The sequence below is a fragment of the Pristiophorus japonicus genome, chromosome 17 (genome assembly GCF_044704955.1).
Source record: "Pristiophorus japonicus isolate sPriJap1 chromosome 17, sPriJap1.hap1, whole genome shotgun sequence".
NCBI classification, from domain to species: domain Eukaryota; kingdom Metazoa; phylum Chordata; class Chondrichthyes; family Pristiophoridae; genus Pristiophorus; species Pristiophorus japonicus.
The window spans coordinates 68,429,529-68,439,630 of NC_091993.1; the positions used below are offsets into that span (position 1 = coordinate 68,429,529).

The following is a 10,102-nucleotide window of genomic DNA, read 5'->3' on the forward strand; positions in this document are numbered from 1 at the left end:
ACCTGTGGAATTCCCTACCGCAGAGAGTTGTTGATGCCAGTTCATTGGATATATTCAAGAGGGAGTTAGATATGGCCCTTACGGCTAAAGGGATCAAGGAGTATGGAGAGAAATCAGGAAAGGGGTACTGAGGGAATGATCAGCCATGATCTTATTGAATGGTGGTGGAGGCTCGAAGGGCCGAATGGCCTACTCCTGCACCTATTTTCTATGTTTAAACATTTCAAATGTTATGCAATCCAACTGCATCACCCCCCCCCCCCCCACCCTTTCAAAATGAAAAGTTCTTTGCCTGGTCTCTTACTCTTACTCTTATGTACTCTGGTTTCTCTGTCTGGCAATCTGATGCAGCACCTGCTAGGGTATCGGCCTTTTCATCCCCTCCTCTCTCTCCACATGGTTGGAGTTTGAGACCAATAAAACTTGAGCTATGGAGAGATTTCAGAATTGGGGTAACAGCCAATTTTGCCGCTTCAGCTATCAGTGGGGCCCTTCAGTTTCTCATTTCACTATTTTGGCTTTCACATATAGTTTTATAATATCACTGAAAGCTGCTCTGCAGAAAAGGTTGCTGAAGAGCATTGTAATCGCAACTGGATTTCTGCGCACTGCCTAATTTGGTTATTCCACTGAATATTTACGTATAATTCTCATGACGGTGACTTGTTTCTCTGTTTTCCTAGTTTGGCTTCATTAACTATGAAGTTGGCGATGGTAAAAAGCTGTTCTTCCGTGTGAATGAGGTATTGGATGGTGTGGAGTTGCAGCCTGGAGATGAGGTGGAGTTCTCTGTCATCTTAAACCAACGTACAGGAAAGTGTAGTGCCTGCAATGTATTCCGTGTCAGGTAAGGTTCTGCTGCACTGTTTATAAATCCTCGTAACAAAATGTTACTAAATGTTCTTTGCAGGTGGGAGTGAGAGATTTTACTGTTGGATATTGAACTAAAATTAGAGGCTTTTAAAGGAGCAGTGTGGCACAAGACATACTTGATTACGTTTACATCTCTCCCATTTTTCATTTTTTTTTTGTATTAATCAGTGGGAAATAGGCCAAATCCATTTTTGACTGCCACTGTTAAAGACAAACCAGGTCCATAGTAAATTCAACTTCATAAGAACACCTTAGACTGTGGTCCAAAGCCTGTTTTCTTGCCTTGATTTTTAGTTCCAATGGACCCAAATTTGGCCCACCCATTTTTTTTTCGGTGCGCTCATGTCAGATGCGCCGACTTCCTAGGATAAAAACGGTGGCAAAAAGTTGTCCCTGCATTCTGGCTGCTCTGTGACCTCTCCTATGGCTTGGCGTGGCAATTCACTTAGTGGGGCGGAGCTAGAGCCCTGCGCTTGAGTGCCGACAGCTCAACGCATGCGCACTGGAGGTTTTGATCGGGGGAGTGGGGAGGAGGGAAAGAGTGTTTTGATCAGGGTGGTGGTAACTTTTTATTTGGATATTTTCAAAACATTATGTAATTATGTTTTGTCTCTTTACTATTTTTGTAGTTTAAGCTTCCATGAATGCTTCTGTTGTATAGTAAATTAACTTTGCGAAGTTTGTCATATGTCCTGTATAGCTGTTTGATCCTATTCACATTCTTTAGTCAAGTCATTAAGTACCTACCGGCACTGATTACTTAACTCTCCAAGGGTGTGGCCACATACACTGGCCTAAGTTAGCTTGGCGCAACTATTAGCTGTGCAGTGGCTTAAATGGCTAAAACGGGCGTAGGTGGTTGGTAACGCCACCTTTTTGGGGGAGGGGTGGGGGGGAGGAGAAACGAATCTTTTTTAAAAATCCTAACTCACTTACACTGGCGCAAATTAAGTGTGCAGAATAGGGATTTTTAAGATACTCTAGAAAAATCACGCTGCTCCAAATAAAAACGGAGCAACTCCTGGGCAAATTTGGGCCCATAATCTCCATGTGGGAAGTACCTAGAACCATGCTAAATATGTTGCAAATATGAAGCAAAAACCAAATGTTCCCAAGTCTGAAAATTGAGTGTTAGAGAAATGGCCAGAAACAAAGAAAAACATCAAAATGGTTGCTTATAGACTCTTTTCCCTGACAACAGTGACATATCAGTGCTACTGCTAAATTTTAAGCATGGATAGTATAAGAATTGGTAAAAAGAAGCATCACTGAGGACATCTGAGGTCTGAACGCATCATATGGTGCAGTTACAAATAAATCTTTTGTTTTCATCTGTTGCTATGAAAGAAATTACCATAGCAACCATTTATTCCATATTGACATTTCAGACAGACACCTGTACTCATTTGTCAACCACATAATAAAAAAAAGTAATAGTATTGATTTTTTTTTTAAGTTAGAAGTACTGAAAAAACAAAATAGATTTGAAAAAACATTGGAGGCTGAAAAGGAATACATTATGAATCATGGGTATCTGTTTCCCCAGCCTGAGAAGTCTTGGGCAAAGATGCAACATTCTCACAACCTACACATGAGCCGATGTCCGTGCAAGGTAGCTTGTTGAGAAGACAAGTAACCATTTATTCCATACACACTGGGTCTTTTTGCATGAACAATGTGCAAGCTCCATTACACTTGGTGGTGCTGGAGTAAGTGTCATCCAGACTGTGACAAGTACATCTTCAAGCTTCCACCCATGGTCCTTTTTGGAGATGGGATTTCCGGCATGTTCTCAAGACGTCGTTTGTGAATTGCAGACTGGTAATTGGCACGCTGTGTATGTGCTTGTTTCTGAAAGCAAATCTCTGACTGTCTCCTTAACAACTTCTTCTGTTGCAAGGTCTTCTACAAAAACAAGATCACTCTCATTACTGTGTGATCGGACAAATTTCAGGAAAGGATAAGATTTTTACATTCTACGTTTAAGATTATACATTTGATGAGCTGCATCAATACCCTCTTTCTCAAAAATGCATTTCTTAAAGCAATCTGTTCAGCTTTGTCATTCTAAGAACTTTACGATTCTTTACAATCCTGCCCCCTCTCACACTCTCAGAAATGCCTATATCCTGTCTGGTAGAGGTTGCCTTCTGGAGGTCTTCCTGCTCCTTTCCTGTCAAATCTGGTGTAGCTTTGGTAGCAGTTAAGATGATACCTTGCTTCAAGCGCAATAAGATCTTGTCCATTGATATGCAACAGGTTTGTGGGTTTCTTCTGCAAGGAGCAGCTTAGCTGCAGTTTTAGTGTCTCATTGTACCAGCGCCCCTCTCCGTCTCTTTCTGCTGTGTCTCCAATGTTCTTGTCCTTCTTGCAGAGAAGGCACTGTGCTGTAAGAAGATGGGAAGCCCTCGCAGGTATAACCTTGGGGTCTATTGTCTTTGAGTGAAGCAGTCGAACTTTGGTAGCGGCTTCACTCCTCTCCTCTTTCTGTCCTGGTTCTGCGAAGGAATGACAATAACCCTTGGTCAAAAAACCTGTTATTGTGTTTGTGTGTGTTATGGCCAAAGTGAGAAGTTTAGAGTCTGTCAATGTACACAGAAATAAGTAAATGGGGCAGAAGCTGGCCCACGAAATGGAACGTGTCAAGCGGCATAATCATTGAACTAAGGAACGAAAGTTGGATATAAACATTTGTAGGCTGTCACCGTTTCATAGGAAATACTGTAAAATCACATGTACTCACGTTCATATGATTTTCCCTTTCTTTTTCTTGGCTCTGTCGATCTTGGATTTATCAGTGAAACAAACGTATGTAGCCCTGTCGATGATATCCAATCGAATGTGGGATTGTTGCAAGTGTTTCTGGTGCAATATCCAGCTCCAGATCTAAACTTTCGATTGCATTCTCTGCAATTTTAGTTTCTCTAGTTCCAGTACATTTCCACTGATGAACACTCGTGAAAAAGGTTATCCAGCTAGAGTCTGAAAAATAAATGATGTTGCCTTTGGCTTCCACAACTACGTGCATGCAGCACGCCATTGTTTCAGTGCATGCAGTCACTGACTAATCGATCCAGTACAGAGATTGTGATTGGCTGATTTCGTGGTACTGACCAATACAGCAGTTGTGATTGGTCATTTTAAGTAACTCGCAATTATGTCATCACTCTGGGTTTTGATTAGATTTCTGCCTTTTTTAATGAATATTTCTGCAAATATTCACTTTTGATGGGAGCATTGATTTTTTTTCTGCTAAGTGGTCCTGAAACTAATTGGTGTGAATATGATGTACTTCCACAGAGGGGACTACAGAAAAGCATGTTTTTGAGACTCTGTCCACAGTCTATTACTGTGCTGTTCCTCTTCCTCCCCACCAATTTTCCACGCCAGTTTTCTCTGGGTCGTTTTGTTCTGAGGTAATTGGGTTGAGATTGTCTCATTCGTTTCACCTAAGATCCTTGCAGCAACCACAGATCAATGGAATGGATAGAACCCAGGTCTCATTGATTTTAAAATGTGCCTGAGTCACCTGATCAAACTTTTTTTGTTGAAAATAAACTAGCCTTCTTTCCCCTGGACATCTTTGGGAATGTGAATGACCACTTTTGTGTGGTCTTTTTTAAAATGAGGTGCTACACAGGGAAGACGAAAAAATACTTTAAGCATCTAAATGGAATACTGACAAATTATCCAAAGTTGGAGACCATTTAAAAACCTGTCTGTAGCGATTACAACATTACAGAAGCAGGAACGTTCACTTCTTCAGTTATGCTTCATCAATAGGGCCCTCTGGTTTTCTTGCCTTCAACATGTTTTGGCTTTGGTTTATAATTTCAGTGGCAACTGAATAATAGAGCTGTATAATCTGAGATCAATATCTGTATAGATAGCTCACGGTGCCAAATGTAGTTATTCTATTTAAATGCGTTTCCTGCTGCTTGAAATTTGGTTCTAAAACCCTGTAATGTCTTTATCTATGGCATATAGAAAGAAAAGCAAAATATTTACTAACTGATCTCTAAGTTGTCGACTTCATTAATGTTTGACTTCTGGTCAAATTCAGAAATAGATTTCTAAGATACTGCCACTGCATTTGGTGTTCCCAAGATTGTTGTATGTTCCTATCATAGCACTGAATATTTTCTGCATATACCATTGCAAGGTGCCATGAATCTTCCAGTGTGTGGAGATCAATGCACACTTTCCTCACCGCATTCATTGGCTGTCAAGGTCACTTGGTACAGAACATGTTGCCTAAACCAATTTCAGATGCACAGTGTAATTTTTCTGTTACAATTTTGGTTAGTGATATTCTGAAACAAACACTTGAAAGTGCCTTCCTTGATTTGTAAGGGCATTTTTTTAAATCAAGAAATTTGTTCTTTTTTTCAATCTTCCTAACACAGTGGACATCCAACACTTAGCAAATATTTGTGCGGTGGAATACTATTGAACATACCCAGATCATTTTTTATCATGTTTAGGACCAGATATTTAAACATCTGAAACTTGCAGAACCAGAGGTGAGAATGCTGCAGAATGTGGTGGGTTCAAACCCCACTCCAGATACTCGAGCACACTATCCAGCTGACACTCCAGCGCAGTATTGAGGGAGTGCTGTATTGTCTGAAGTGCCATCTTTCAGATGAGACATTAAACTGAAGCCCCGTCTGTCATTAAGTGGACATAAAAGAGCCCATTTGAGGAGCAGTAGCCAGCTGCTTGCTTATCCAGCAAGGACCACCCTACCCATTGAGGCACTGGTTTGCAAAGTTATTTGAAGCCGAGAAAAGAATTCCAACCCCTGATTTGCTCTACCCCTCCATAAATGCTTTTCTGCCAAAATGTACCTTTAGACTGTGCACAGTCTTAATTTTTGTTATGAATCTTTATCGTCATAATGCATGGTAAGTTTCACTATATTTAATGTGTATATTTCTCCTTGCAGTGAAGGTGTCAAGCCTGTGGCAGCTCCACGTCCTGACCGTTTAGTACATCGTCTGAAGAGCATCACCTTGGATGACGCAAGCGCTCCAAAACTGGTTGTGCTTCGCCAGCCAAAGGGACCTGATAACACAAAGGTAAATGCTATCACCTGATGGTGAGAGATTGTTTTAAAGCTGTGGTATTCTATTGCACACTAGTGATTATATGTTGGAGCCCTACATTACAATAATTAACTTGGGTCTGATCTCTCTCCCTAACATTGATTTGGATCACAATTTTGGAATGAAGCTTCCAATCTGACTCTTCCATGTGTCTTTGGCATTGCTCTGCAGTTACCTGTATGTTGAGATTTGTCACTTTTTTTTAAATCCTGCTGAAAAATTGCAAGGGGGATAGAATATAAAAGCAGAGAAGTCCTACTACAACTGTACACGGTATTGGTGAGACCACATCTGGAGTACTGCGTATAGTTTTGGTCTCCATATTTAAGGAAGGATATACTTGCTTTCGAGGCTGTTCAGAGAAGGTTCACTGCGTTGATTCCGGAGAGGAGGGGTTGACTTGGTTAGGTTGGGCCTCTACTCATTGGAGTTTAAAATAATGAGAGGTGATCTTACTGAAACTTGTAAGATAATGAGGGGGCTCAACAAGGATGCAGAGAGGATATTTCCACTCATAGGGGAAACTAAAACTAGGGGACAAAATCTTAGAATATGGGGCCGCCCATTTAAAACTGAGATGAGGAGTTGGTGAAACAGCAGTATCAATCTGGGTTTGGTCCTTAATGCTGACTTGCATTTTGACAGCAAAATCAAATTGGAAGCAAAACCATACAAACTTGAGGTTTGTAGCACTAGTCATCCCAGCTGAAATTGATTAACTCAACACAGAACAAGATTGCACTTTGGTCTTGCTGTCTAGCTCATTTTCACACCACTGAGTCATTAGGGATTCAAAATAAATTTGAGTCATCTCTAACCACTGAAGTGCTCCTTTGTACAGGATTATCTGTTTTGTGAATGAACCAACAATTGTAAATGGAGTTGCTGAAGAACCAACAGCTGGAATTTACCTGAATGAAATGTCTTATTAACTGGGTACTAGTAACTCTTTCTTATGTCAATGCAAACACTTGGCTACACCATTTTATCCCAATGAATGAATGAATTTGCTGCGAGATGTACAGAAGCATACAGACAGTAGGTTTCGGGATCAGTTCCTGGTCTGTGGACCTTGGGGGATGAGTCCAAACTGTTTGACTGCAGAGGACATTTCAGTTGAGTGTGATTCTGACCTTGCCTAATGCTCACAACTGCATTTTCCATCAGGGTCACTGGATGAGGAACAGGGAAGTTGTTCCTGTTTTCTTTCTCCACCAAGCCCATAAGAAATAGGAGCAGGAGTATGCTATTCGAGCCTGCTCCAACATTCAATAAGATTATGGCAGATCACCTACATCAACACTTTCCTGTGCTATTCCAATTTCCCTTAATATCTAAAAATCCATCGTTTTTTTTTGTCTTGACTATACTCAGATTCACCACCCTCTGAGTGAAGAAATTTCTCCTCATCTCAGTCTAAATGGCCATCCCCTTATTCTGAGACTTGTGATCCCTGGTTCTCTACTCCCCAGCCAGGGGAAACTGCCTCCCTGCATCTACCCTGTCGAGCCCAGTAAGAATTTTGTATGTTTCAATCAGATCACCCCTCATTCTTCTAAACTCAATCTCTCTTTATCCTCATAAGCCCAGGGGTGCTGATTCAATTGCAGCACAGACTGGAAATCGGAGCTGGGTCTTTCTTGTCTCTCTGGTTTAGAGCTAGACAGCTGTTGTTTTCTCCGAGTTTATTGAGGGAAGTTCATTTCAAAAATTCACCACCCTCCATGAAGTAGTTATTTTTGATCGGCCCATTCACCACCTCTCTTCTGAGCATCCTCTTGTCTATTTTCTTTCTGATCTACGCGTGCTTGTGTTTGCTGGCCTGATGAGGGAGCTTTACAGCACGTTACTCCAGAATCTATTAAAGTTAATGAGTTGGTGTGTAAATGCTGTAAGTATGAGGAAGGGAATCGGCGTGAGTGGGACTCTTGAGGGTAGCCGGTTGAAATTGGCAGAAGAATGGGTCTTTTGTCTTTGTTTTAATGCCAATTTATAATCATTTGTCCTTTCAAAAAAAAAACTTTTTAAAAAATTTTAAAACTGCTCCTTTTCATCCAAACAGGAACCCTCAAGCAGCTGGGAGTCCTGTAAAACAGATTAGCACATTGCTGTTCCTAAGAGAAATGAAACCTTGAATTTTATTTAGTGCACAGCACAGATCTGCTCGTAGGTTTATTGTTTTGTATTGAATAGCTTTCATGATTCTAAGGTATTTCATTAAACAAAGATGGCTCAGTTGTCGGCTTCTTGGATAACCATAGCATGTGAGCAGGTACTGAACCATACTGATCGTAGGTTTGAACCTTCGGTGCTGAGTCTAGCTGGGATTGTAGTGGGGGCACCACAATTGGCTGTTTTATGTCCTTGGCTGAGGAAGTTTTTTTTTGAAGAGTACTTCCTGTTCCTGACTTCAGAGGGTCCTGCTGGGCTGGATTGCCTCGCCCACAGTCAACAGCCTGCCAACACTCAGCATCTGAAATGACATAAGTATTGGTCATTTGGTGTGCTGCCACCTGTGGATCCACAGATGTCATTGCCTTCAGGAGAGCAGGAAGTTGGCCGGCTACCATGCCTCTGCCATTTCAGTGATTCAGCTCAAGTTGAGCATTTGCTATCTGCCTAGCAAAGTTGGGTAATTCCTGTGGTTAATCACATATATTGCTGCTTATTTGACTTGCAAGTGACGGCTGAAAGGTATTCAAAATCAGCACAAGATTCATGACTCTAGCTCTGAAGTCTGCCGAGTTTGGCTCCTGAGTTTTAATTTACTAACTGAGCCCACTCTGCAGTCTTCTAATCAATGGAAATTTAATTCTAAAGCCCAAACTTGTCAGCTTTGTTCTGATGTATCCGGTTTGATGAGAGGAACCTTTGGGAAATTAACCATTTGTTTTTGTTTTTCTTGCAGGGATTTACTGCAGAGAGAAAGATTCGTCAAGCTGGAGTCATCGATTGATTTCTTTTCTCTCCCCCAGCAAGCACATTACCCAATGCAGTATCTTCGGGGAGGGTTTACGCAAGATTAGTCTGCCTCCACCACCCTCTGTGTTTCCCAGTCCAAAATGGAAATGGAACACAATTTATCTATTTTCAAGCAAAACTTCAGTTCTACCACTTGTCTGTGCTTTTATCAAAAGCTTAAAAAAAAAGTACAAAATGAAGCAAAAACAAAAAAAAAATACAAAAAAAAAAGGTAACGCACAGGCTTGGGGCAGCGAATGAGCAGGAAGCCTTATAGTTTCACAACCTTATAGGAGCTTGATTTAAAATCAAACAGCATCGTACATCAATGCTAATTTGAAATTTGTAAGTTTATTTGCCTTTATATGTTAGTAATGAGAAAAAAAATCTGTGAAAAAAGCTATACAACTGAAACACTTGAGTGCCATGAGTGCTGGCTTTCATTAAACCCTTCAGTACAAGTTTGTTGATGCTGTGGAGCACTGCAGCCTTGGAACATTTTTCCCTATTCCAGAAACTAACAGATTTGTGCCTAAAAACAAATATCACTGTTATTTCCCACAAAGGGCACCCTGTGTAATGCCGAATGAAAAAGAAAACGGCTGATTTTTTTTTTTAAAAGTATATTAATGCATCAAGGTGGAAATGTTAATCGTTGGTACTGTATATATGCCTTTTGCATAGAAACAGGGAGACTAGTTGATATCAAGCGTTAGTAATCTAATAACTGGTCTGTGTTCCTATACCAAATAAGATCAGGAATTTAATTGATGTTGATGTGGGACAGAGGCAGTACCCTGTTTCTGTTTCGCCTCTGCTCACAGTTTGGGATTTGTCTAAACTGGGAGATTGCTTTGTTCTTGCAAGAAGGAAAAAAAAAACACCTGGCTTTCTTCTGTGTCCCTGTTAATGGTCATGAAAAAGAAACTAGAATAAAAAGTTTTACCATAAATTTTTGAAATCTCGAATGGACTTTGTCTAGATCACAGTACATTGACATTCTGTGAAATTCTTTCAATGTTGACACTGCCTGAACTTGGATGCTTGACTAGTAACTTGAGGGCACAGTGTGCACTAATAAATGAAGCATGGGTAAGAACTTTGCAGCTGAAATTGCAGAGAATCTGCATCAATTATGCCAAGAATGTGGCCTTTCATCC

At 40.7% G+C, this 10,102-nt stretch overlaps 1 protein-coding gene across 5 annotated transcripts in view; it reads left to right on the top strand.

Annotated features, from left to right (window-relative positions):
* The window catches only part of csde1 (cold shock domain containing E1, RNA-binding), a 147,755-nt gene extending 137,861 nt beyond the window's left edge, over positions 1-9,894 (top strand). For all 5 annotated transcript variants that reach the window (XM_070858801.1, XM_070858805.1, XM_070858803.1 and 2 more), the window contains 3 exons: positions 684-847; positions 5,822-5,954; positions 8,890-9,894. In XM_070858801.1, the coding sequence (XP_070714902.1) occupies positions 684-847; positions 5,822-5,954; positions 8,890-8,937 (345 nt within the window). In that variant the 3' untranslated portion in view covers positions 8,938-9,894. The remainder of the gene's footprint in view (positions 1-683; positions 848-5,821; positions 5,955-8,889) is intronic.
* Positions 9,895-10,102: the final 208 nt, after the last annotated feature.